The sequence below is a fragment of the Schistocerca cancellata genome, chromosome 2 (assembly GCF_023864275.1).
Source record: "Schistocerca cancellata isolate TAMUIC-IGC-003103 chromosome 2, iqSchCanc2.1, whole genome shotgun sequence".
NCBI classification, from domain to species: domain Eukaryota; kingdom Metazoa; phylum Arthropoda; class Insecta; order Orthoptera; family Acrididae; genus Schistocerca; species Schistocerca cancellata.
Window position 1 is genome coordinate 464,253,961 of NC_064627.1, and position 27,056 is coordinate 464,281,016.

The 27,056-nt window shown below is 37.6% G+C and overlaps 1 protein-coding gene across 1 annotated transcript in view; it reads left to right on the top strand.

The window, feature by feature from the left end:
• Positions 1-27,056, top strand: part of LOC126161972 (cytoplasmic dynein 2 heavy chain 1) — a 778,966-nt gene that overhangs the window by 667,144 nt on the left and 84,766 nt on the right. Inside the window, 2 exon segments of the mRNA XM_049918163.1 lie at positions 1,870-1,989; positions 18,927-19,131. Of these exon segments, the coding sequence (XP_049774120.1) occupies positions 1,870-1,989; positions 18,927-19,131 (325 nt within the window).

Here is a 27,056-nt window from a genome sequence, read left to right on the forward strand (position 1 = left end):
GAGAAAACCGCACAAAATGTGTATGTAGGGGAGTGTGTCATACCTTGGAACACTTTTCGGACTTTGGGTTCTAGCCAGCCCTGTGTCATAAGTTTAATATATTTTCTTATTCCATTTTTAAATAATAGCATTCACTTTTTGCGTGCTGCTGTTTTTTCCTGAAATTACGAAAATTAATCCAGAAGAGTAAGATCTCCCAAATGCGCAAAAATGTTGAAAGGTACAACATGGTCATGTACCTAGGAATAAATGTTCTACTGTTATTTAAAAGTGTTGCAATTGACAAAATCTTGTCAGTCTTGCATTTTATAGTCTTACCTGTTACATTATTACTCTACTGCATACCAGGAACCAGTAAATGGAAGCAAATTAATATTATAAAAAATCAGTTACAAGTTAAAAACAGTTTGAAATAGAAGCTATTGGAAACAAAAACAAAATTTTCATTTGCAAGACATATTAAATCACTAAGACATATAAGAAACTCAGATCATGTGCAAATATCTCATGTTCCACTCTCAGGAAAGAATTTATGGTAAGTTCCATCCTTCATCAGCAAAACCATTATGTCAGTGCTTGCTTTACAGTGTAAAGACGATTCATGAAGAAGACATTTTCCTTTTAAAGGCTAGCGGACATTGAGAAATCAGAGGCATATGTTGACAGCTCTTCTCACTTTTTCTTTCAGTGGAAATTCATCACAGTTACATTTTGGAAAATACTTAATCCATTCAGTCTTCTCCTTGTGCCCAAACATTAATTTTTGTGGTTTGTAGTCTGTAGATGTGTGCAATATATGATTCATGATTTCTTCAGAGTGGCAGTATTATAAGACAGTGTGTGGTGGGATGGATGGAGGAAGACAGAGGCAGAAAATGTGAGGAGGGGTTGGGGAGGGGTGACCCGTAGCTCAGACATAGGCAATAGGATTGCGAGATAGTAATGCAGGAAGGAGAGGCAGCAAGTTCAAGGGTATTAGAACTGGTGAGTTTTTTGTGCAGTGCACAATTAAAATGTGGAGGTGTGACTTGGGAAGGTCTGACAGGACAGGGAAAGAGGAGACTGTTAGGTAGAGGTTGGCAAGCAGTGGGGGAGCTGAGATTGAGGCAAAGTTTATTATGGGAGTGAAGGATGTGCTGCAGGGATAACTTCCATCTGGGTAGTTAATAAATACTGACTCTGAGGAGAAGGATCTAGATACCACAGGTTATGAAGCAGCCATTGAACTCAAGCATGCTGTGCTGGGAAGCATATTCTGTGACTGGGTGGTCAGTTCTGCCCTTGGTCACAGTTTGGCAGTGGTCATTCATCCTGGTTAATAACTAGTTAGTGGTTGTGCCCATATTAAAATGCTATGGGCACACAACTAATAATAAAACAGGAGTGTGCAGCGGAGGGTATCTAGTGACCATTATCTGTTGACCCAGCTGAAAGATCATGTATTACATTAGATAAGGAAGCTTGTGTGCTGTGAGTGCATACTTTCAGTACACATACTGGAGCTTCATCAATCCCTGCTGACTTTTTATTTTTGTACTTTTTATTTCCATACAGTTTTACTGGCTTAATGCTCTGTACTGGATTGCAACATCATTGTATGTATATTTTTTTGCAGAAGCTACATCAATTCTAGAAATATTTCTCTGGAATACTGGAACAGAAATCAAACAATTTTTATTTGCACTGAAACATTTATTGACCTATATCAGTTGTCTAGCCTTTTCTTGTTTTATGCTATGCTGGGCAACTTTGCTTTTGTTCAAGGCCTGAAATATTACTTAATTGCAAATATATCAGTGCATTTCTGCTTGCTCAGCACCAGCATATCAACTTGATATTAGAAATAACATTTTTTGTTATGTGTTACAGGAATGGAGTGTTTTTCTGGGACAGCATTTGTCTGTGATAAGAGCAGACTCTGGTAGTATTGGTGGTGAATTGCCAGATTGGATAAGTAAGGAACAGTTAATAGATGTTTACACAATAAAGGTGTGCATTTCTTTAACAAGTTTACTATTTCCTTCAGTTTTACAAATCATGTGTTTTACTTCAGAACTGACTTTACTTTGCCACATTCTTTAAAATGTTAGCAATTGGATCTTAAATGTAAAGATTTTATTTATCTGTTATAAAATGGTTGTTACAGAAGTGTAACTGTAAAAACTATAGTTTTTGTTGCAACATCGAATCATGTAGTGGTGCTAGCTATAACTGTCATTCACTGAATCTGTGTTATGCACAACTATGTGCATGCTTCTTTTTCTTCTTTTAAATTATGTCATTTAAATATGACATTTACAGTGTGAGAGCTCTGATCATTATGGTATCTATATTGAAATGCAACACATGTGAAAAGTGTCATTCTATATAGAAACTAACTCATATTAATATGTTATGCACAAACAATTTTTATTTGCACTGAAACATTTATTGACCTATATCAGTTGTCTAGCCTTTTCTTGTTTTATGGCATGCTTGTGTCTGTGTATATGCGGATGGATATGTGTGTGTGTGCGAGTGTATACCTGTCCTTTTTTCCCCCTAAGGTAAGTCTTTCCGCTCCCGGGATTGGAATGACTCCTTACCCTCTCCCTTAAAACCCACATCCTTTCGTCTTTCCCTCTCCTTCCCTCTTTCCTGACGAAGCAACCGTTATGTTGCGAAAGCTTGAATTTTGTGTGTTTGTTTGTGTGTCTATGGACCTGCCAGCGCTTTTGTTTGGTAAGTCTCATCATCTTTCTTTTTAGTCATATTAATATCAGTTACACAATTTACTTTTGCATATCAAAAAAGTTCCATCACTTACACTTACTTACATTTTCCTTTAGCTTTGCAGTAATATTTTCTGGCTGCTTTGTATTTTCTCATATTCTTAGCTTACCTTGGTATTTACATTTCTTTAAGCCGAGAGAGGTTCATTATTTTACATAAAATGTTGTTACTACTGAACCCAAAAATAAATCAAGACGTTTCACAAAATTGTTATACAACATATTGTTGGCTTCCACCCTTTTGAATAATATTACTGTATATTTGTACAGAAAAATACAATTACTGCCCATTTGAGATGAGCACAGTAGAACAAAAATGATTATATAAACTACAGGCAGAATAGTTGAAGAACTGAGTGCACCAAGAAAAGAAGCCTCCCATCTGAGCAGGCACTATTTGCCAGATAGTGAACCCCCTACCTATTTAAGGCTTCAAAGTTGACTTGACCCACTGTGTACCAACCTACAGCATTATTTAAAATCTGGCTTTTATCATTTTAATCAATTGCAAAACAGCACTTCAAGCAACAAAATCTATGATATTTCACAGTTTACAAAAATAATTCTCTTAACCATTGCATACACATTGAAAATTGTCTTCATATTAGTCACATTGCCATCACATTCGAAAATTTTGTTTTTACTAAGTACAGGGAATCAAACAACAGTCTTATTTACACACTCAATGTTACTTTTACAACCTGTACACATTTCATCACCACATAACGTACATTAACTGCAACTTCTTGCCCTTCGTTCTCATTCTTTATAAACCAATGTTTGTTCATTTGTTCATATTGTGTGCACTGCCATAGTGTTCATGTGTTTCCGATAAAACTTTGCCAACTTATTTCTTGCACTTGAACAAAGGTTGTAGGCATAGTGTAATTAACTTACAGTAGGTGGCACATGAGTCCTACCATATCTGAAAGAGCATGGAACATTTTGACGATATGTTCGCCATCCAACCTGAAAGATTTATTGGAAAAATTCAGAGAGGATTTGAGAGAAAACATTTTGCACCATGTTCATGCCATTAGCATTGGCAGTTCCATAAATTTTTCAGACAATATTTTCAATCAAACTCTAATCAAAATCGAGGACATATGTTTAACTGTCAGCAACAAAGAACTCATTTATGGTGTGTTTGCACCAGAATATTCTGCATTTTTCCTTTCTGATCGCAATTTAGTGAGAGGACATCAGTACAGTGCCAATGATTTGCATGCATTTGTTGAACCAAATGAACAGCTCTTTTGTGCAGAACAAAAATTGGCCTTCAAGGCAATTACAAATGCCATGTCAAATGGCAGAGGTGGTCTGTTCTTCCTTGATGCACCTTGCGGTACTGGAAAAATGTTCCTCACCAGTTTGCAATTGACTCACATTTGATTTCAAAATGAAATTGCTTTAGCTCTTGATTCATCACATATTGTGGCTACATTATTAGATGGTGGACGAGCAGTGCATTCAGTGCTCAAATTGCCATTGGATACGCATTTCTCAGAAGCTCCAACATGTAACATTTCAAAAGATCTGGCATGGCTAAAGTTAAAAAAAATTGTAAGGTCATGTCTGGGGTGAATGCAACATGGCTTATAAGAAATTACTTGGAGCAAGTGATCGAACTCTTAAAGATTTACGATCAAATGAATACTCATTTCTCATTTTATTATCTGGTGACTTTAGACAAAATTCCAGTGATACTTACATTAACACCAGCTAATGAGCTCGATGCTTGCCTCAAAGCATTGCATCTTTGGAGATGTGCAAAAACTCACATTAAAGACAATTATGAGTGTACATCTGCAACACAATGTGTTGGCAGCTAAATTTTCAAAACAGCATTGAACATTAGTGAAGGAAAAGTAGCAGTTGATGCCGCCACAAAATGTATTTCATTTTCATTGAACTTTTGTTTATTGTGTTGTCCATCAAACATCTCATTCAGAAACTTTTTCCTCAAGTTGTCATCAATTATAAAAATCATAAATGGCTTTGCAAATATGCTATTTTGGCAGCAAAACTCGCTGATGTCAGTGTAGTCAACCACACAATTCAAGAGAAAATTCTGTTACCTACAGATGGATTGACAGCATTGTGAATGCAGGTGAAATTGTTAATTATCCACTCGAATTTTTAAATTCATTGGAATCTTGCTGGTGTGACACTGCACAAATCTTCATTCAAAGTTAGCGTGTCAGTTACTCTCTTGAAAAACGTTAATCCACCCCGACTACGTAATGGAACAAAACTTGCTGTGAAGAAACTATTGCTGAATGTCACTGATGCAATTTTTCTTGATGGAATGTCAAAAGGAGAAGATATATTTATTCCATGCATTCCCAATGTTCGAACTGACATGCCATTTGATTTCAAACAAATGCAGTTTCCCATTTGACTTCCATTCTCAATAATCATCAACAAGGCACAAGGCCAGTCACTTGAGGTGTGCCGATTAAAACTAGGAAATCCATGTGTTTCACAGGGCCAGTTGTATATTGTGTGCTCACAAGTCAGACAGCAAAGAAATTTATTTGTTTTGCTGAAGATGGAGAAACAAAATATACTGTCAACCATAAAGCACTTGACTAATAAAGTCAACGAAATAAAATGAAATCATTTACACTTCTCCTTATACATCATTTAGTTTCAACAAATGTATTCATTATCAACAACAAAATAAATATCATTCTTTCTGTCATTCCTAATTAAATAAGATAACTCTTTCATATTTCAAATGATATTATCACAATTATGTTTTCTGCGGCAGCAACATGCTGGGTACCAACTAGTGTGTGTATAAAAGGAATGGCATTTGGCCATTCCCATATAGCCATCCATCATGTTTACAAAGTATCTTTGTTAATGATTATCCTACTTTATGCCTTTCATTTACCTCATTTTTAACTAAGCAAGATTTCCATCCCTCTTTAGCAATATCCTTAACTTTTTCAACATCTTCATTTTCTGCCTGCACACATTCAACTTAGCCTCATTTACATCAGTCTTAATTAAGTGATTTTTCTTTACATCATTATTAATTACAAATGAGTTGCCTTCCTCAACTTTACATTCCAGTGCAATATTATTGACTTTGTCAACAATTGCATTCACTGCTTGCCCATGCTGTACATCAAAGTCATCAAAGATAACAGTATTTACTTTAACAGTTTCCTGAATTATCCCTACATTCTTAAGATCAATATTGTATTTTTGTTTTGTATCAGAAAACATCATTAGACCAGAATTTATTGACCGCTTCTGTAGTAGCCTGTCAAGAATCAACAAGGTCAACTTCCATCTGCATATTACAGTGGCTTTGAATTTCATTTTGCTGAAGCAAATATAATTACCAAAACTACATAATTTTGATTCTAAACTATCTTTTACATTTTCTAATTTGCTGTAAACAATCTTTCACTGAATCTATCTGTTTGTCCAAATTTGGATTTAAATTACTAATATCAGTGTTAAATTCTTTTTTTAAAGTCCTTACTATTAAATTCTGTTTTAAGGTCCTTACTATTTGTGTCCAATTTTGTATTTGAACTGTCAATTTCCTATTATTTTTGACCATTTTACTATTATTTTTATCTATTTTCAAGTTTAGTTTACTGATGTCCCTTTTAATGTCACTTTTGAGGTGGCTATTATTTTTGCCCATTTTTGAATTTAAACTGTCCACCAGACTTTTCTTCTATACACTGAGTTTCTTCATATAATTCAGGTATAGTATTAACCAATTCCATTGCATCGTAACTACTTTCTTTACCCTTAGTATCACAGTACTCAGGAGGTGAAGGTCTTGAAATCTCATCAATAACCTTAATGTTGCCTGTGCTGTCATAAAATGTTGAATCTATTTCTGATTTACATCCACTGTCTTCCCAAGGGTCATTTTTAAATAGCGCTTTTCCCCATTGATTTCTGCTCACTTTTTACCAATATCAAGCACACTGTCTTCCACTGTTTTGTCACACATTCTGAAAATATTGTAAATAACACTTGATAACATGAGCACTTGACCTTATATTTCTACTGAGTTGGTCACTGCTATGTACACTGCTTCATATCGTCAACTTCAACACTGACTGCATTTTCTTCTGTATTTCACCCTGGTGCATTTACATCTGAACTTCTAGCTGTTTCTACTATTTGAACCTAGGTAATTTTTCTAAGAGGTGTTCAGTCATTCCTTAGAAACAATTCTATCTAGGTTCGAATATCAGGAAACACACAATTTGTATAAAACCTTTAACTACTAAACATGTGCTTTAACTGCTATGACAGCAGCACATGCACAGATGAACAGAACCAGTAAGTGTATCAGCAAAGTGATATCTATCAGCCAAATGCTAACAGAGCTTATTTGAATGGCTTGGTGGTCTCATATTGGACTACAGCTTTGAAGATCTTTTTCTTTTCTTTTAATAGGAAAACATTTGACTGTGTAGTCTGGAAAAAAGCTGTGGCAGGTGCTTGTAGAGTTGGTGTCCCACCACACTTGACAGCAGTGATCATAAGTCTGTACAGTAATCACCTCATAGCTGTGAAGACGAGTGCTGGCATGTCTGATTTCTTCAGTGTATCAAAAGGTATCAGACAGGGTTCTACATCACATCTGAATCTACATCTATCCTTTGCAAACCACCAAAAATTGCATGGCAGAGGATATGTCCCATTATACCAGCTATTGGGTTTATGCCATTCCGTTCTCTACGGAGTGTGGTAAGAATGATTACTTGAATGCTTCTGTGTGTGCTGTAATTATTCGAATCTTGTTCTCACAATCCCTAGTGAGCAATATGTAGGGGTTGTAGTAAATTCCTAGAGTCATCATTTAAAGCTGGTTCTTGAAACTTTGTTAGTATAACTTCTTGGGATAGTTTACATCTATCTTCAAGAGTCTGTCAGTTCTGTTTCTTCAGCATCACTGTTACACTCTCCCATGAGTCAAACAAATTTGTCTCCATTTCTGCTGCCCTCCTTGGTATGCGTTCAATATCCCCTATTAGTCCTATTTGGTACAGGTCCCACACACTTGAGCACTATTCTAGAATGGGTTGCATGAGTAATCTCCTTTGTAGACCGACTGCACTTTCTCAGCATTCTACCAATAAACTGGCGTCTACTACATGCTTTACCCACAACTGAGTCTTTGTAATTGTTCCATTCCAGAACCCTACCCAAATAATTGTATGAGTTGGCCAATCCTGACTGTGACTCACTGATATTATTGTCAGAGTCTACTATGTTTTTTTGTTTTGTGAAGTGCACAATTTTATGTTTCTGGATATTGAAAACAAGTTGCCAATCTTTGCACCAATTTGAAATCTTATCAAGATCTGATGGAATATTTATGCAGCTTCTTTCAGACAATACTTTATTATAGATAAATGGATCATCTGCAGAAAGTCTGAGATTACTAATAATATTGTCTGCAAGTCATTAATGTACAACATGAGCAGCAAGGGCTCCAACACACATCCCTGGGTCACATCCAAAGCTACTTCTACATCTGACAATGTCTCTCCATCCCAGATAACATGCTGTGTCCTCCCTACCAGAAAGTCTTCATTCTAGTAACAAATTTCACTTGATACCTCATATGATCAAACTTTTGATGATAAATTGTAGATGTGGTACTGAGTCCAATTCTTTCCACAAATCAAGAAATACTGCATCTGCCTGTCTGCCTTGATCCAAAGATTTCAGTAAGTTGTATGACAAAAGTGCAAGTCGGGCTTCACATGATCAGTGTTTTTGAAATCCATACTCATTGGTATATAGACCATTCTGTTCAAGATACATAATTATGTTTGAGCTCACAACATGTTTCAATATTCTACAACAAATGAATGTCAAAGATATTGGACAGTAGTTTTGTGGATAGCTTCTACTGTCCCTCTTGTAGACGGGTGTTGTGTGTGCTTTCTTCCAACTACTGGGTACAGTTTTCAGTTCAAGGGATCTATGTTAGATTATAGTTAGAAGAGGGGCTAATGCAGCCGAAGGTTCAGTATAGAATATGACAGGATTCCATCAGGGCCTGGAGCTTTGTTCAGTTTCAACAATGTCAGCTGTTTCTCAACATCACCGCCACTGACACTTATCCTTATTTCAATTGTCTTTTCAGTGGTACAAGACTTAAACTGGGGCAATTCTCCTGGGTTTTCCTTTGTAAAGGAACATTTGAAAATGGAGATAAGCATTTCAGCTTTTGCTTTGCTACTCCCAATTTCAGTTCCTGTCTCTTTCACTAGGGACTAGATAGTATCTTTGGTTCCACTAACAGCCTAAACATATAACAAGAATTTCTTTGGGTTGCGTGAAAGATCTCTTGACAATATTCTGCTACGGTAGTCACTGAAGGCATCATGCATTGATCTCTTGACAGCCAAATGTATTTCATTCAGCATCTCTTTATCTATAGCCCTATGGTTTGTTTTACACCTATTATACAGTAATCTCTTTCTTTTGAAGTTTCTTTACAGTTACCATTGATCACAGAGCTTTCCTTGCAATATGAACTGTTGTACTGGGTACATATCTATCCAGTGTGTGGTCAACTATTCTTTCAAAATAGAGCCAGAGATCCTCTACATGCTCCTGCCCTGTGCTGAAAGTTTCAAGTTCCTAATTGAGGTGTGACACTACTGATTTTTTTATCTAGTTTACTGAACATATAGATCTTTCTTCTTGTTTTAGTTGTTCTTTGTGTTTTTGTAATCATGGTTGCCACAACTGGATCATGGCCACTGACACCTGTTTTGATGTGGACATCCACAAAGAGGCCAGATCTATTTGTTCCCATTACATCCAATATATTTCCATCATGAGTTCGTTCACAGTTATCTGTTCTGGTTAGTTTTCAGCAAAGGCATTTAGTAAAGTTTCACAGGATGTCTTATCACACTCACCACTAACAGAACTGTAATTTTCCAAATGAATTGTTGGATGATGAAAGTCTCCACCTATGACTGCAATATGATTGGGGAACTTATGTACAAGTGAACCGAGGTTTTCTCCGAAGTTTTATGTTATATCTTGAGATGAATCTGGTGAGCTATAGAAGGATCCAATTATCATTTTATGCCCACACCTGATACTGAGTCTTGCCCAAACAATCTCACATCCACCTCCAATTTCTATCTCAGTGGATTTGAATTTCTTTTCTACTAAGAAAAATACACCGCTTCCATTTCCCATAAGTCTAGCGTTTCAATGTAACAGTAAATTTTCCCCAAAAATCTCACTGCTGTCATTAGTACTATGTGAACTTCACTGTTTCACCGGAGTGCTTCAAACTCTGTCACTTTGTTGCGAATGCTTTGGCAGTTAACCACTAGGATTGTATTGCTCTTACCTGTGGGAGGCATTTCTTTGAATCTTACACTGATACTTCTGGGTTTCCCACAACTGTTGTTATCTGGATTGGAAGGAGAGTTGCCAAACCAAAAAAAAAACACTGTGTACACTCCACAGTCCACACACTGTCAGCGCCCTGGCTAGCAGCCTCTGATGTTTAGTGCAACCTGAGCCATTTAGGGCATCCTACAGTTCTCAACCCTGTGGTTCAAGACCAGGAATTCACAGCCTAGTTTGTCACAGAACATTTGACGTCTCTGGTTCAGTCCTTCCACTTGATTCAAAACCATTGGGCCACAATCAGTTCTGGGGATAATGTAAGCTTCGTTGAAATTCCATCTACAAGGCTGGTTTTCCGAACCTACCCTACCAGTCGCTGGAATGATCCAAGTATGAGCTCAGAGCCTGACAACAGGCATAATTTGTTCCAATGTTTGCTACAGTCTGCAGTTGGTTGCATCCTGGTCCCTCAGTGGTTGGTGGAATAGCCTCATCAACATGTTTAATGAGGCTCCCAGGCATACATACTGAGTGCAGCTGGTGTCCAATCCTATCCCTTGCTGCCATTTCCCTAAGGGGTACCATCATTCATTATTCATATGAACTGATGATGATTAATAGACCCCTACCCTTTTTCATGTGCCTCTTCTTGACACTAGACAAAACAGGTTTTCCCAAAACAGGGGAAGTCGGTCCTACTGGCTCAGTCTCAGTTTCAGTGAAAGACAGCTACTCAACTTGTAGGTTAAGGGGATCATTATAACACCCTGAGTCCTCCCTGGTCCCTATCCACATTGTACAGGACACCTAGATCTACCACCAAAACACCACTTGCAGTAAAATGGGTGAGTAATGACAGATCCTGTACTTTCTGCAGAGGAAACGAGATCTCCATGAGAGGATAGTACTGGATATTTTCCAACACACTGATCTGCAGCAGCTGCCAATCAGCCAATCATTTAACGGTAGTTGGGATGATTTTAAGCAGCTTACAAAATTCAACCAACTTATCCCATGTTCAAGAACAGCATTCATTGTGAGTCTGCTTCTGGTTTCTGCAATGTATTACAGCAGAATGAACAAATAAATTTAAACTGAGCCTGCTGATTACCTTTTATATCTGTTGAGCTGAAAAAGTATTAATTCCCTGTAAGAAGTTAAGCAAATACACAAATGATATTTCTATTAAAGTAATAGAAAATTTTGCAGCAAAAAATTACTAATTTTCTAAAACTTTTTGAGATTAGTTTACGATAAATGTAGATCATATCATAAATGCTGATTTGCTACGAAATAAGTTACCTAAAAACACTCGTACCAATAACTTATGAAAATATAGTTTTTTAAGCATCTGAAAATTCCCCAAAACCCCATTTCTCATTTAATTATACTATGAAATTACAGAAAGATTGTTTTGAATAAGGATAGGCGTACTGTTCTCAAAAATTTTAAAAGAGCACAGACAAGTTTAGCCTACAGTATGGGTTTATTGTGGCAGTCACAAATGTTTAAAATTGCAAAGTACATATGAGTGCTGAAACAATCAGGGGAAGATTATGCCGAAGTGACGTGAACAGTTCAATATGTGAATCTAAAATTTCAAATCAGCACGGTCTCACAAAAGGAAAATTCGCACTGGCTTGCCGAGGAAGAACACTGCAGCATGAGTTTGTCTCAGGCAAAGTCTAGAAAAAATGTGCAGTACCAGCAAAGCATGTCTTCTGCCTGTTAAAACTAACAATGCAATCTTTGTTTGTATTCTATCCCCCCCCCCCCCCCCCCCCCCCCCCCTCAATTGGTACAACATCTATGTGCAACATGTTATTAGAAATGCTCTCGATAATTGGACTAAAGGCATCTCAATTGGTGCTAGAACTTTTAACAACCTTTGATTTGCTGTTGACACCATGCTTTTAGCCAGCAGCTACAATGAATGTGCTGAGCTACTAGCGAATGTAAATGATATTAATCCATCATGTTGTTGTTGTTGTTGTAGTCTTCAGCCCAGAGACGGGTTTGACGCAGCTCTCCATGCTACTCCATCCTGTGCAAGCTTCTTCATCTCCCAGTACCTACTGCAACCTACATCCTTCTGAATCTGCTTAGTGTATTCATCTCTTTAATCTATCATATATGTCAGAATAGTCTCATAAAATCCAAAGTCATGGTAACTAATTGAGAAGCACAGGTTCAAGGCACAGGTCAGTTAGTGGAACTGGAAGTCGTGCACTCTTTCATCTATTCTGGGTCAACCATCTGCAACACAGGAATCTGTTAAAATGAAATGAGAAGACAGATCATGCTAGCGTGAGTGGATGTGAAGAAGCTCACCGAGGTCTGGCAGAACAAAGCAGTGATGGCAATAATGAACACCACATAGGTCCTGTATACTGAAACACACATTTGTTTTTCATCCTCTTCTACAGTTATGAAAAATGTACAAGCAGTGTGTTGGTGCATTTGAGGTTTGGTGCTGGTCCAGAATGCTGTGCATAAAATGAACTGAAAGAACAGATGTGTTCCATTTTCCTCATGTCAAAAAAAATGTTCTCCAGTTCTTTGGCAATATTGTGAGAAGAAATGGAGAAAATCTAGAGAAAAAAATCATGGTAGGGAATATTGACTGCAAGAGATCAAGCAGCGAGCAGGTAGCTAGGTCGGATCAAGAACACCTCAGTTGTACCTCCTCAGCAGGTTCTAAGAGAAACTGGTAAACATCTGGGATGGAGATGCTTGGTTCATGTTGGCATGGTGCCCAGCAATGAGCACAGTGTTATTATTGACTGCTCTCTGGTCACTGGAAATAGTTCTAATTTCTTTTCCTTATTATGACACTAAGTGTCTTTTAAATGCCTTTTACCTAATTACATTAATTATGAGTCACCTCTAAGAATTCTCATGAGATCAATTATTATCTACACTCATTACTTGCATGGCAGTAACCTAACCTTACAGGTCAGAAATATTATTTTGAACTTCAGCAATGTTGGAGCTTGTCAGTTATTTGTGTTAGCAAAATTTTCTTCAGTATTTACTTATTTTCAGCTTGTATTTGCACAAAATAAAATATGTTGTTTTGTAATGCGAACTTATGATTGCAATTGGATTTGTGTTGCTTCACAAAAGTTTGCTAGTCAAAGATAACCCTATTCCATCATGATATAGACTGAGATTAGTGCTTACACAATGCAAATTTATGAGTTCAGTTTGATCTGTGCTAACTTTTGTGCTACTCCACGATCAACAGCTTTAAACAATTGTCCCCAAGACAGGCATTCATACCCCATCACGAGACATGAATTTTACTAGGTCATCTTTAGAGAGAGCAAACAAAGTCATTAGGCATTAGGTCACTGAAAATCAGCAGTTCTTAGGTGTTTTGATCCAACTATTGAAACTTTGTGCTAACTTGGTAGTGCCCCTCGGCCCCCCTCCCCCTCAACTTACCTTTTTAAACAGTTGGTAAGCCAGTGCACTGCTGATATCTTCAAGACTCTGGGTCGGGACACCCTGTCCTCATTCCCTCACAACCTCAACACCTTCTCTCCCATCTGCTTCACATGGTCCTCTAGAATCCAGCATGCCACCTCCCTGGACGTTGATGGTTCCAGACATACCTCTAGTCCAACATTAAAACACACCAACCACCAACAATACCTGCATTTTGACAGTTTCCATCCTTTCCTCACCAGCAAATCCCTCCCATACAAAAAAAAAAAAAAAGATTCAAATGGCTCTGAGCACTATGGGACTTAACATCTGAGGTCATCAGCCCCCTAGAACTTAGAACTACTTAAATCTAAATAACCTAAGGACATCACACACATCCATGCCCGAGGCAGGATTCGAACCTGCGATCGTAGCGGTTGCGCGGTTCTAGACTGAAGTGCCTAGAACTGCTCGGCCACACCAGTCGGCCCTCCCATAAAGCCTGGCCACCCAGGCATTGCATATCTGCAGTGACAAGAACTCCCTTGCCGAATATCCTGAAGGTCTGACAAACGCCTTCACAGACAAGCACTATTCTCCAGTCCTAATCTGCAAACACACCTCCCTTGCCATATCCCCACACCTCCCCAATCCTCCCATCACCCCCAAGAATCAGCTAAAAAGTAGTGGCCACTTCGTCATCCAGTACCACCCCGGACTGGAACAGCTCAACCACATTCTTCACTAGGGCAATGATTACCTATCATGAGACCCTGAAATGAGGGAGACCCTGCCCAAGATCCTTCCCAAACCTCATGAAGTGGTGTTCCATCACCCACCCAGCCTCCGCAACATCCTAGTCCATTCCTCTGCCACTCCCAATTCCAGCCCCTTGCCACAGAGATCATACTGATGCGGAAGGCCCAGGTACAAGACCTGCCAAATCCACCCACCCAGTACTTCCTATTTCAGTCCTGGCACAGGTTTATTCTACCCATTAGGGGCCAGGCCATTTGTGCAATCAGCCATGTCATTTACTGGCTCTGCTGCAATCATTGCACAGCTTCTTATATTGGTGTGACTATCAACCAGCCACTGCCAAACTGCGGCCAAGATTAAAGTAGACCATTCTTTGGTGAAACATGCAGCTGAACATAACGCACTTGATTTTAATGACTTCTTCACTCTGGATCTTTCCCTCCACCACCAATTTTTGTGAACTGCACAGATGGGAGCTATCTTTACAACACATTCTGTGCTCCTGAAATTACCTTTGCCTCATCCTACAATAACCTACTGTCCCTACACCCTCCACCAGTTTTTGCCCCCTGTCCTATAACCTCCTGCCAGTTGATGTTAACTCACCCTCATTGTGCTTGCTCTCTGCCAATGCACTCACCAGTCTTTTCCCCTGTCTGCTTCTCTCACGTTCCGCTACCCCCTCCCTGTCCCCACAACCTTCCAGTGCTGTGGAAACATTGTTGTTCCACCGTCTATAGTAGTCCCAGTGTGCTCCACCAGAGAGCACTCTTCTCCTTCCCCACCCATACTCTACTATCCATCCCCCTTCCCTGCCCCACCAAAAATTTGCTGCTTTAGTTCAAGGCAACAGTTGCAGTCCAGCAAAAGCGGTCGTGTGAGTGTGAGGTGTGCCTGCTTGTTTGAGTGTGCATGTGTGTGTGTGTGTGTGTGTGTGTGTGTGTGTGTGTGTGTGTGTGTGTGTGTTTTTCCTTTCTTTTATGAAGAGGCTTTGACCAAAAAGTTAGTGTGTAATAATCTTTTTGTTGTGCCTCCCTGCAGCGTAATACGTGATGTGTATGTTGAGTAGCAGTCTATCTTTTTCATAGTGGCTGAAGTAAAGTAACACCTATTTATAAAAATGGAAATTAGAAAATGGCCTTAAGTCATAGACCCATCACCTTCGTTTCCATGTTATCAAAAATGTTTGAGAAGACAGTGAACAACATAATATTGAACTTCCTATGAATAACCTACTAACATCTACTCAGTTTGATTTCCTTAAAGGCTTCTCTACTGATAATGTGATATAAGATCTCCTGGATTCAGTTTTGTTACAAAACATTACGTGAGAGGATTCAGACCAAATTTGGAAGGGGAAATAAAAATGGCTTATAACTACCAGAAACAGAGATCAATGTGCACACATTGGATGAGACTCCATGTGCAAAGTTCTTGATTATCCGTGCAAATAACAAATTAAAGTGGCAGCAGCACATGGATAAGTTACCTTAGAAGATCAGTTCTGCTTGGTTGGTTCTTACAAATCTTCACATAGGATAAACTTCTGGGGCAATGGAGCTATGGTTTAAAAAAGTATTTAGTGTGCAGAAATATGTGGTTAGAATATTTTATAAAGTTGTTAACAGAACATCTTGTAGAAACTTCATCAGTGATCTAGTGATTCTGGTAGATGATGACAAATAGTGAATTTATGGTGAACTATGCAGTTCACAACCACAGTAGAAGAAGTATAAATAATTTTGCTGCCTATCAAGCCATGAGAATGATGTGCAACATGAAAGTAAAATAATACCTTATAGACCACTCCCTGTGCAAGTTATCAGGATCCTTTGACTCAGGGACGTAAATTCCGCAAAACTCTTAATGTTTATATTAGGCACGCTGCTACTCAGCAAATGTGAAAAAGAAATTAGCATAGTTGTAAGTGACGCCAAGAATGCCATCATGTTTACACATCATGTTTTGTGGATGAACCTTTCACTCTACTGCCTTCAGATGCAAATCTTGAGGTGTATGATTTTTTTTAACTTAGTTACACTGAAGTATGTATAGACTCTTCCAATCCCATACTGCTACCAACTATGGTAACTGAATCCATACACTGCATTGGGGGCACTGAGCACTTACTGATCGTGCAGTCTTTCTTGGCCCCTGAGTGGAGGAAGCAGAATATTGTTATCAGACTGTAGCATATTGCCTGCTGAGACATGCCCTGTCTCCTTCTCTCAGAACACCCAGCCTATAGCTTATAAAAGAAAGAAACATGTAATGGATTATTGCATTGCAGGTGTGACACAAAAGTTGACAGTGAGTCACTAGAAGGACCAGGTACATCCTCATTGCTCAGTTCTGTAAATAATATTTACACTACTCACAATGCGGTACGTGAATCAATGCTATATTCACAATGGTTACTTACTATTATAATGCACAGTTCTGTTATGTAGCTAAGGTTGGTAACAAGCAAAAACTCCAGAACAGCATGAAGTCAGCTGACTTCCAACAATCACAGAGGGGCCAAATAAAAGTGTGCAATGTACAATGTTGACATTATTACGTATCTGTTATTGGCCTGAACTACTCAGTATATGTAATATGCCATACATAAAACAAAGCAGAACAGTTGTGCCAATACAATTCTAGCAGTACAGGTGCTACTGCCACACTTTCATTCTTATGTCAGTTTGATAGTTCTGTCTACTGTAAGTCATTTCTGCAATTAATCATAATGATGTGGAACAAATCATTTTAATTTCACAGTACACATTCATACTTAAATGTGGCTATATGTTGATCATCTGCAAATTCTCTCTCTCTCTCTCTTTCTCTCTCTCTCTCTCTCTCTCTCTCTCTCTCTTCTTCCTCTGAATGTCTGCTTTTGTGAGTTCATAATGCATATCCATCACCTTTCACACATTACAAAATTATCAAGTCTTCTACCAAAAAGAATGATTTGTCAAGGGGAAACGTTTTCAGTTTGTTTTCAGATTTAACTTTGGTATTTATCAGACTTTTTATACATTGGATAAGTGATCAAAGATTTTGGTGGCACATTTATTCCAGTGGTTTTCAAATTATGCAACCAACAAATTGAGTACTGACTGTAACTGTTCTTTAAATACTCTCTATTTGTCCCTTGCATCCCCAGTTTAATATGTCACAGTAATGAGTTGTCAATAACATGAAAACAAATGTGGGCAGAATACACACAATTGATCTAAACTTGTTATAGGAGTGGCACATGCAATTGTATTGCGTCTGCAACAGTATTGAGCATGGTTAAGCCTGTCTCCTATTCCTTAGCATTTTATTCATAATGTTTCACATATGGTGTAACACACACACCCCATATTGATTCTCTTAATTTGTAATTGCCATCTGTTGTAGACCACAGATAAAGCTAAAAAGTTCCCAAACTGTTCAGTATCCAGATTTCAGACAAGTGAGTGTCTAGTGTTGTAACTGAAAAGGAGAGGTATCCCAAGGAGGTTGAAGATTATTCTGTGCAGGAAGTCAGGAATAACTGCCATGTTATTGCCAACAATAATTTTCTGTTATCAATTACACACATTGCTGGAAAGTCTCCATTTTGCGTCCTATCATAGCTGACACTTCCAGGCTGAGATTACACACATTGCTGGAAAGTCTCCATTTTGTGTTCTATCATAGCTGACACTTCCAGGCTGAGAATAATGAACAATGGTGAGTACGAAGCCTCTGGTTTACTGTATAACTGTATACAGACAACAGTTCCTTCACTCTTAAGAGTGCATATTGTTGAGTACTTTGCTAACATTGGATCCAGTACTTCATCTCAGTGTAAAATTATTTCTGTGAATATATCTCAGTGAGTTTTTGAATTGTGTTTCACGTGAATAATCATTGTAAATAATGTATTTCTATGTCTAGAGGCTCAGATTCAAGTGTTATGGCTTACAGCCTGCTTGCTTTTTGATAATGGCTTGAAGGTGAATGTTGGTAACAAAAATATTAAAATGTGTAGACAACCACTATCTGGTGTGATAAATTTCAGGTAACCCTTTCCTCTCTCTGTCTGTCTCTCTCTCTCTCTCTCTCTCTCTCTCTCTCTCTCTCTACACCTACCTACCTATCTATCTCTGTGACACTCACCTCCCTATCCACCACTGACATGACTGACATGCACCAGTTCAGGGGACAAGTCTGTTACAAAATAATGCTGTCACTTTTATCATGTGGTTAAAAGTAAGTAACTCTCACGGTAGCTGGGCTTCAACATAGTAGCTGTCACATCTGCTGTGGCAGAAAAATGGTAACTTTACCTTTTATTTATGAAAGTTAGTACCATTAGGTATTCAGTATAATGAAAGAGACATATTGAAGGAAAAAGATCCATTCAGCACATATGTTGGTTTGTTATTGTAAATTACAGAGATTATTTGTACTTGATGGGAGCTAAATGCTGGTAAATTTTTTCCATTTGTGTACATCATTTCCATGTGATGCCTTTGATCATCTCCTAATGTAATACGTTTGCTGCATTTACTCTTGTGCTTTATGAATACTTTTGTAAAGAACATTTGCATAAAATTGTAATACATCTTTATTCTTTAGACTGTACTTCCAAAGTTTTGGGAAGAATTGCATTTGGAGGATCATGCTTTGTGGTCTGCATATTACCACAGTATCGAGTGTGAAACGAACTTACCTTCTAAAATAGTGAAGAAAATTTCACCTTTCCAGCGAGTCCTTGTTATGCAAGCTCTGCGCCCAGACAGATTACTTTCAGCAATGTCTCTATTTACATTACAAGTCTTAGGTGAGTACTAACTATCAAGAATATTTAGGAGCAGGAAAAATGTTGTTTTATTTTATGTCCAAATTTGTTGTTACTTTTTGCCACACACAGTCATATTTTTTGCCAGATTTGTTGCTATTTTTGCAAATTAGTTAATACCTTTGCCCAATTTGTTATTATTTATTTGCCAAATTCTGTGTGCCTTTTTTTTTCAAATTCGGTGTATTTTCACCGAGTTTGAGGTTTTTTTGCCACATTTCCTATAATTTTCTGCCAAATTTGGTACTGTTTTTGCCAAATATAGTGTAACTTTTTGACAAATTCAGTGATTAAATTGCCACATTTGAATTTCTCAATATTTGGTACTATTTTTTGCCAAATTCAGCATTATTTTTTACCAAATATTGTGTTTATTTCTGTCAAATTGTGTGGTTTTTTTGCCAAATTTGATGTATTTTTTGTCAAATTTGGTGTCATTTTGCCACATACGTTATTAGTTTTCTGCCAAAGTTGGTGTTCTATTTACTAAATTCAGGGTAACATTTTTTTTGCCAAACTCAGTGACTTTTGTTTGCCAATTTCCATGTTTTTCTTAAAATATTCTGTTATTTTTTGTGAAATTCAGTGCTACTTTTGCCAAGTTTGGTGTAATTTTTTTGCCTAACTCAGAGTTACTTTTTTGCTTAATTTCACTCTTACTTTTTTTGCCAACTTAGTGCTTTTTTCTAAATTTAGTGGTATTTTTTGTCTAATTCAACATTATTTACTACCAAATTCAGTGTTGTTTAGTTTTGCAAATTCAGTGTTGTCAATTTTGCCAAACACAGTTTTTTTTGTCAAGTTTGATGTTGTTTGTGCTTGGTTTGTTTTGCATAATACCGTGTTATTTTTGCTCGTTGTGGTGCTATTTTATTTTCATTGTCGCATCAAAATCTGTTATGTGGGAAATCAGCAGCCAGTATAAGATTATACACAAACGTCAGCCTTGAGGAGATTAGAAGTGAATGTACAGTTTTACTTTTCAGTTATTGTTGGTTACAAATATGAGAAATTTTCTGTCCCCAAATTATAGCATTTTTATATGACAAAATTAAAAATTTCACGATATCTCAGCAAAATTGCCAAATTCCTCTTATTTTGCCAAAACCTGCTAATTGTGCATCATTTTTTGTGTAATCTATTCTGTGAAATTATCCTGCCCGTAAGGCTATCACATTGTTGCATTACATGCATTGCTAAATATTTTTCTCTTTAGCTCAAAAGAAGAATTTTGAACAGTCATTTGTTCATCTCATGATGTGTATTTACTATCCATTATGATTTTATTGTGTAATTTAATTGTTAGTAACATTAGCTAATGAGACACAGTTTATTCCTAATAATGAAATGATTTTTACTGTGAATGAGCAGCTATGCTTTCTGAGAAAAACTTATGATCAGAGTTACAAACTTTTATATAATGGACTAAATGATTCCCTTGGATTTGTGTGTTGGACCATTGTACAAGACATACTATTTGAGCTACCCCAAAAGCAATTCCCAACTCTATAGTTTATACAAAATATGTATGTATGTATTCTTTTTTTGTGTATCCATGTCAGTAATGTTGGATAGAAGTCACCCAAATTGTCTAAATCAGTCTGTACTTGCAGCCACATATAACACCAGGAATTTAATAGAGCCCATTTGTGCTGAGTCTTCAGTTTGTGACCTATTTTGATTTCATGATATTCTGACTATTTTGTCTTGAACTGTAACATATGGATTTGCAAGATTTCAGGATCAAGCTATTTCCTAGGAATCTAAGTTTCTGTGCTATTAACTGCTTCACAATTTTCAATCAATATAGATGTATTATCTGAAAACAAAACTGACAGATGAGAAATATATTTACTTAAAACAATAATCAGATACATACTAAAATGGAATATTGAGAATCACCTGGCATTATTGTTGTCCATTTAGAACAATTATATTCATTGCACTTGTATATATAATTACTCTCTGTCTTCTGTATATAGCTGTGATGTAAGCCACAGTAAAAAACTGTCCTAAACCCATGCCTTTATGCTTCTTCTTTGCTGGAAACAAAAGTGATATTTTAAAACAATCTTATATTTTGAAATAAATTTTTATGCCCTGATAGTAGCCACTTTCTGTATGCTTTCCACAACACATTAAGGAGAGAGGTAGAGCAACAGGATCTTTTTTGATACTTCTTATTAATAAAGAGAAAGTTAATTGCTTGAAAAGATAATCTGTTACATTTACTTGTTATTCCAGATCAATTGTAGAGAGTATTGTGCTATTTGACCTAGATTTACAGTGTTGTCCTGTTCCTACATAATTATGTGGAAACCAAAGCTCCCCGTGATCACAGATATTTGTTTTATTCTATGGCCTGTTTCAGTCACTATGGCTCTAAAAAATAATTTGCCTATTTATGAGTAAGACTGTTATGAAAAGTTAACAAAATTAATAGTAGTAGCATTGATTCAAACATCTGAGAAGCATCTAATAAACAACATACCTTTCTCCTTGAAATTAATAAAAGTGGCAAATAAAATTTATAGCCATGATTGGCAGTTGAATGTAGTATAAAAATGTGATAAAATTGTAATAAACAGTCATGAACCATAATGTAGGCCCATCGTTAGCACACTATGCTTACAGCAGCAATAGAAACAGTGGAGCGGCCTCAGCTGCTAGATGATGCTGACCATTAGCACTGTTTACAAAGGTTTCTTACAAGGCCAGAGACATAATGTTTAACATTCTACAAAACTCAAAATAGGTTGAGTTAAAATGTAACTAAAAAAAAAAGAGTTAGAGCTTAAACATCCACTCACAGTAAAATGTTAGATAAATTGTAATAGCTTGCTCCCAAATAGACCTCTGCAACATATGATATGTAGGACATAATGAAGTTGATTGAAAGCAGCATCTTGAAACACAAAAAAGTCCCAGGCACAATGGGCTCACAAAAATAGAGCCAAGAAAGCATGGTTGACACAGGGCCAGGGTCAAGAAACAAATGGATGGAGGTAGAATATCAGGACATTTAATAACCACAACAGCCTGTCATACAAGAAATATAGGTATTCAGTGTAAATTCCTTTTGTTCATTCAGCAGTTTTGTGGGGTCATGTTTCTTATTCCTGTAGATCTCAATTTCTTCCAAAAGGTTCAATAGATGACCCTTCAGCACAAGTTCTTTTTTTTTTTTTTTTGTTGTAGTATACGTGTGTACAGTCAATACGTTATTCAAATGCATTTATGTTCTGCAGACATGTATGTTCCCTAAATCTAATAGTAAGTTTTCTGTCTGCCTGTCTGTTCGATATAAAATCTCTTACTGTCATCAGAATGAGTTTGACGATGCCCAAATTGAGAAATTTATTATGTTTGCTACCTATCTTGTGTCTAAGCCACAGTGCCAGAGTATTATTTATTTCAAAGCTGCATATGATGGTTGTGTTCTTCAGTTGCTTCTCTAGCTGATGAGAATCTTGCCCATAATATGTCACATGAACAAAATTTTTGTTACTTTTCATTGCTTTCTGTTCGCTTGTGTATTTGTGTTCTTCTTTATCTTATTATGTGGTCTCATGACAGAGCTCACTGTGTATCCATTCCCATGCCTGTTTGCTTTGATATATTTAGTTACTTATATATAAGGCTCTTTTTGTATTCTATTGGATGACAGGCTTTGGCATGAATAATGTTATTGGCACATGTAGGTTTTGTATAAATGCTGAACATAATGTCTATATTCATGATCATCAGGTCTAAATAGTTAATAGAGTTATTTTTATCTGTTTCAATGTTAAAGTTGTTAATTTATCATAGTGCTCTTCTCATAAATATGAACACACTGTTTCAAATCAACCTGATGATAGTTGTAATGATCAAAACTGGTCACTGAATAAAACAAATATTTGCAGTCACAGAAAATGAGAAGGACAAGGTAGAGGCAAGGGATAGGGAAGAGAAAGGGGATTTGGGTGGTAAAGGCGTGGAGAGGGAAGGACAGGAGGGGAAAGGAATAGAAATATGATGAATTCACAACATTGGTACAGACAGGAGAAATGATAAGTTGTTCATAATAAAAAGGGAGACAGTAGACAAGACAGAATATACTAGTATTATCTATTCTTTATTACAGTTACATATGTTTCTCTCTCTCAGATCTATTGCTGTTCAGCTGTTTCTTTCCTTACTTACATGAATCACCTCTTGCTCACTAATTTAGTGGGCATGTACATATTTTTTACACTGCTCTAAGTACTGGCTTCATTAACTGCTCATCCAATATTTTTCTTTCCAGATAGCTAATAGCCATCAGTTTACTAGTATTTCCTTTAAATATTTCACAACACTATTGCTCCACCCAGCTTCCATATGTCCTTTTAGAATATTTTGCCTGATTTTCCTGCACAAAAGCAGTCGACAAATGTCATATTTCTTGCACCTCACTGACTCGTAGATCCTATGTGATCTTTTCTTTCCCATTACTGTCATTGGGATTAATTATCATTTTTAATATCTTCAGAGTACCATGTCCCTGAAGTACTTTTTCACACTCTTACTTTTAGTTATCTCATATAGATGTTTGTTTCCCATCTTTGTCTCCAGTATTTACCTTCCTATTTTATTTTCAGTTCTTTCTCTGTTGATTATCCCATTGCTACTCACCATATAGTGGAGATGCTGAGTTGCAGATAGGCACAACAAAATGACTGCCAGAAAGTGATCTTTCAACCGACAAGGCCTCTGTCCGAAATAGACAACACACACACACACACACACACACACAAACACACACACACACACACACACACACACACAAATACATTGCAAACCAACTCACACACGTGACCACAGTCTCTGGCCAGGCAGTGAGCAGTGGCGCATGATCAGAGAAGCAACTGGATGGCAGAGGAAAGGAGGAGGCTGGAGTGGGGAAAGGGAGGGATACCAGGGTAGTGGTGGCGTACGATAAAGTGCAGCTTGTGGGAGCAGACAGGGATGAAGTGGAGAGATAGTAGCACAGTTAGATGCAGTTGGGAGGTTAGACAGAGGGCGGAGTGGGTGGCAGGGGTTAGCAGAAAAGGAGAGAATTAAAAAGACTGTGGGTGCATTAGTGGAATAGAGGACTGTGCAGTGCTGGAATGGGAGCAGGGAAAAGGCTACATGGGTCCGGACAATGAATAATGAAGGTTGAGAACAGGAAGATTATGGGAATGTAGATAGTATTGTTGGGCAGCATGTTCAGCAATAGTATGGCCCAGCTGTTTCTTGGCCACAGTTTGTCAATGGTCTTTCATGCAGATAGACAGCTTGTTGTTTGTCATGCCCATGTCGAATGCAGCACAGTGGTGGCAGCTTAGCTTATGGATCAGATCACTGGTAGCCCTGACTTTGATGGGACAGGACTTGCATCTAGGTCTATTACAGAGACATGAGCCATGAGGCAAGGGGTTGGGAGCAGGGGTTGTGTAGAGATGGACGAGGATATTGTTTAGTTTCTTTGAGGGTGTAGGGGAATGCTCCTCTGTGGCCGGATGGTGTGACTCTGGGAGGTGGCAGGTGACTGGAGAGATAAGGCATGGGAGATCTGATTTTGTACAAGATTGGGAGGGTAATTACAGTCTGTGAAGGTGTGAGTGAGACCATTGGTATATTTTGAGAGGGACCACTTGCCACTTCAGATGTAACAGCCAGGGGTGGTGAGGCGGAATTTAAGGGCCTTCTTAGTGTGGAATGGGTGACAGCTGACAAAGTAGAAGTATTGCTGGTGGTTGTTAGGTTTGATATCGATGGAAGTACTGTTGTAGCCCTCTCTGAGGTGGAGGTCAACATCAAGGAAGGTGGCTTGTTGGGTTGAGTAAGAGCAGGTCAAGTGAATGGGGGAGAAAGTGTTGAGGTTCTGGAGGAATGTGGATAAGGTGTCCTCACCCTCTATCCAGATTATGAAGATGTCATCAATGAACCAGGTAAGGGATTTGAGACTATGAGTTTTAGGAAGACTTCCTCTAGGTGGCCCATGAATAGGTTGGCATAGGATGGCGCCATTTGGGTGCCTATACCCATACCTCAGATTTGTTTGTAGTTAATGCCTTCAAAGTAGAAGTAATTGTGGGTGAGGATATAAATTTTCATGGTGACTAGGAAGGATGTTTTAGGTTTGGAATCCAATGGGCATTGGGAAAGGTAGTGTCAGTAACAGTAAGGCCACAGGCATTAGGGATGTTAGTGTAAAGGGAGATGACATCAGTGGTAATGGGCAGGGCACCAAGTGGTGAAGGAAGAGGAACTGTGAAGGAACAGGAACTGTGGAGAGTCGGTGGAAGAAATTGTTAGTATCTTTTATGTAGGAGAGTAGGTTGGCTACCCTCAGCAGCCAGAGACTGTGGTCGTGTGTGTGTGTGTGTGTGTGTGTGTGTGTGTGTGTGTGTGTGTTAGTTACCTGTTTCCGATGAAGACCTTGTTGGCCAAAAGTCCACTTTCTGACAGTCTTTTTGTTGTGCCTGTCTGAAACTCAGCATCTCTTTCCCATGATAAGTAACAAGTATTCTCTTCATAATATTGTTACATTGAATCCTGGATTTTCCATTGTTTGATTATCCCACTGCTCATTCACCCAAGTTTGTTTATATTCTCCTTCCCGTCATATAATTATTTCCAGTTCCTAACCTAATATTTGATATTTGCTTCATTTACTTTTTCATTTTAAGAAAGTGTCCATAGTTTAAATTAGTTTCTTGCTTTTCCATGGATCACAGTGGCAACAACTTGCCATGGTGTGGAACACATCAGGAAGCTAACACATAAAATTGTTCTGCAAAAAAAATCTTAAGTGTAACCGAACCACATACACGCTATCTTCTTAGTAATTCACTAGTGTGGTAGAAGCAGTTGTCAAGTAGAAATGATTAAATGATTTCAGTTTATTTCCAAAGCTTTCATTCTTCCAAGCACCTATAATTGACAAGGGGGGATTAAATCTTTTTGTAACTGCATACTTTGCTCCTTTTTTGTGCAAAACTAATGTTCAGTTATGGATCCTGGATATTATCATCATTCCTGGTGTTATATTTATGGATGCTACTATTATTTGTAAACTGTATTTGAATTGTCGCATCAAACTTCACAGGAGAGCAAATGTGTTGTGAGTCACTTTTTATGGAAACAGCATTTTGACAGGTGCACTTTATTCCTTTCTTTGCTACTAGTTTTGGAGTTACAGTCCCATTCTGAAATTCTCGTGGGTAAAAATAAGACACATCAAGTGAGCTTCAGCATAAAGATTGAAAGCATTATACTGCCATTAAATGGATCCCTGTGAGGCATAAAATGAAGTTTGATTACAGGTACCTGTGTAATCTGCTAAGCAATTAGCTATATTTTATCATAGAAGTAAAACAGCTATGACACACTTTAAAGAAAAATTACAATAAACAATACAATATAAATAAAATATATAATAAACATACTGTATGGTGCTCAGAGCAGAAAGTCATTTCATGGCTATATATTTGATGTAAAAATCATAGAACGCATCTTACATCCAAGCTTAATATAAAATATGGAGGTGATAGTATGGAAAACTGAGTGCTTAGCACAGTAGGAGATGTAATGTTTGGTCATATAATGCACCATCAATGAGACTTTTATGTATGTGAAACATTGAAATATGTGCTGAGATTTGACAGTACCATATAAGTCTTTGGATCATGCAGAATGAAGGAAGAGAACACTTCAGATTTGGGTTAATATAAATGGTATCCAGATGCACTTCTGCTGATGTTAGTTAATTAGGGATAGATACCCAGTACAACGAAACAGGCTGTATTGGGTCATGTGGAGTACCCGATACAGCAGTTTCATAGTATGCGATACACGCTAAAACAGATATGGGTAGTGCATAAGGACACTTAGTGAAT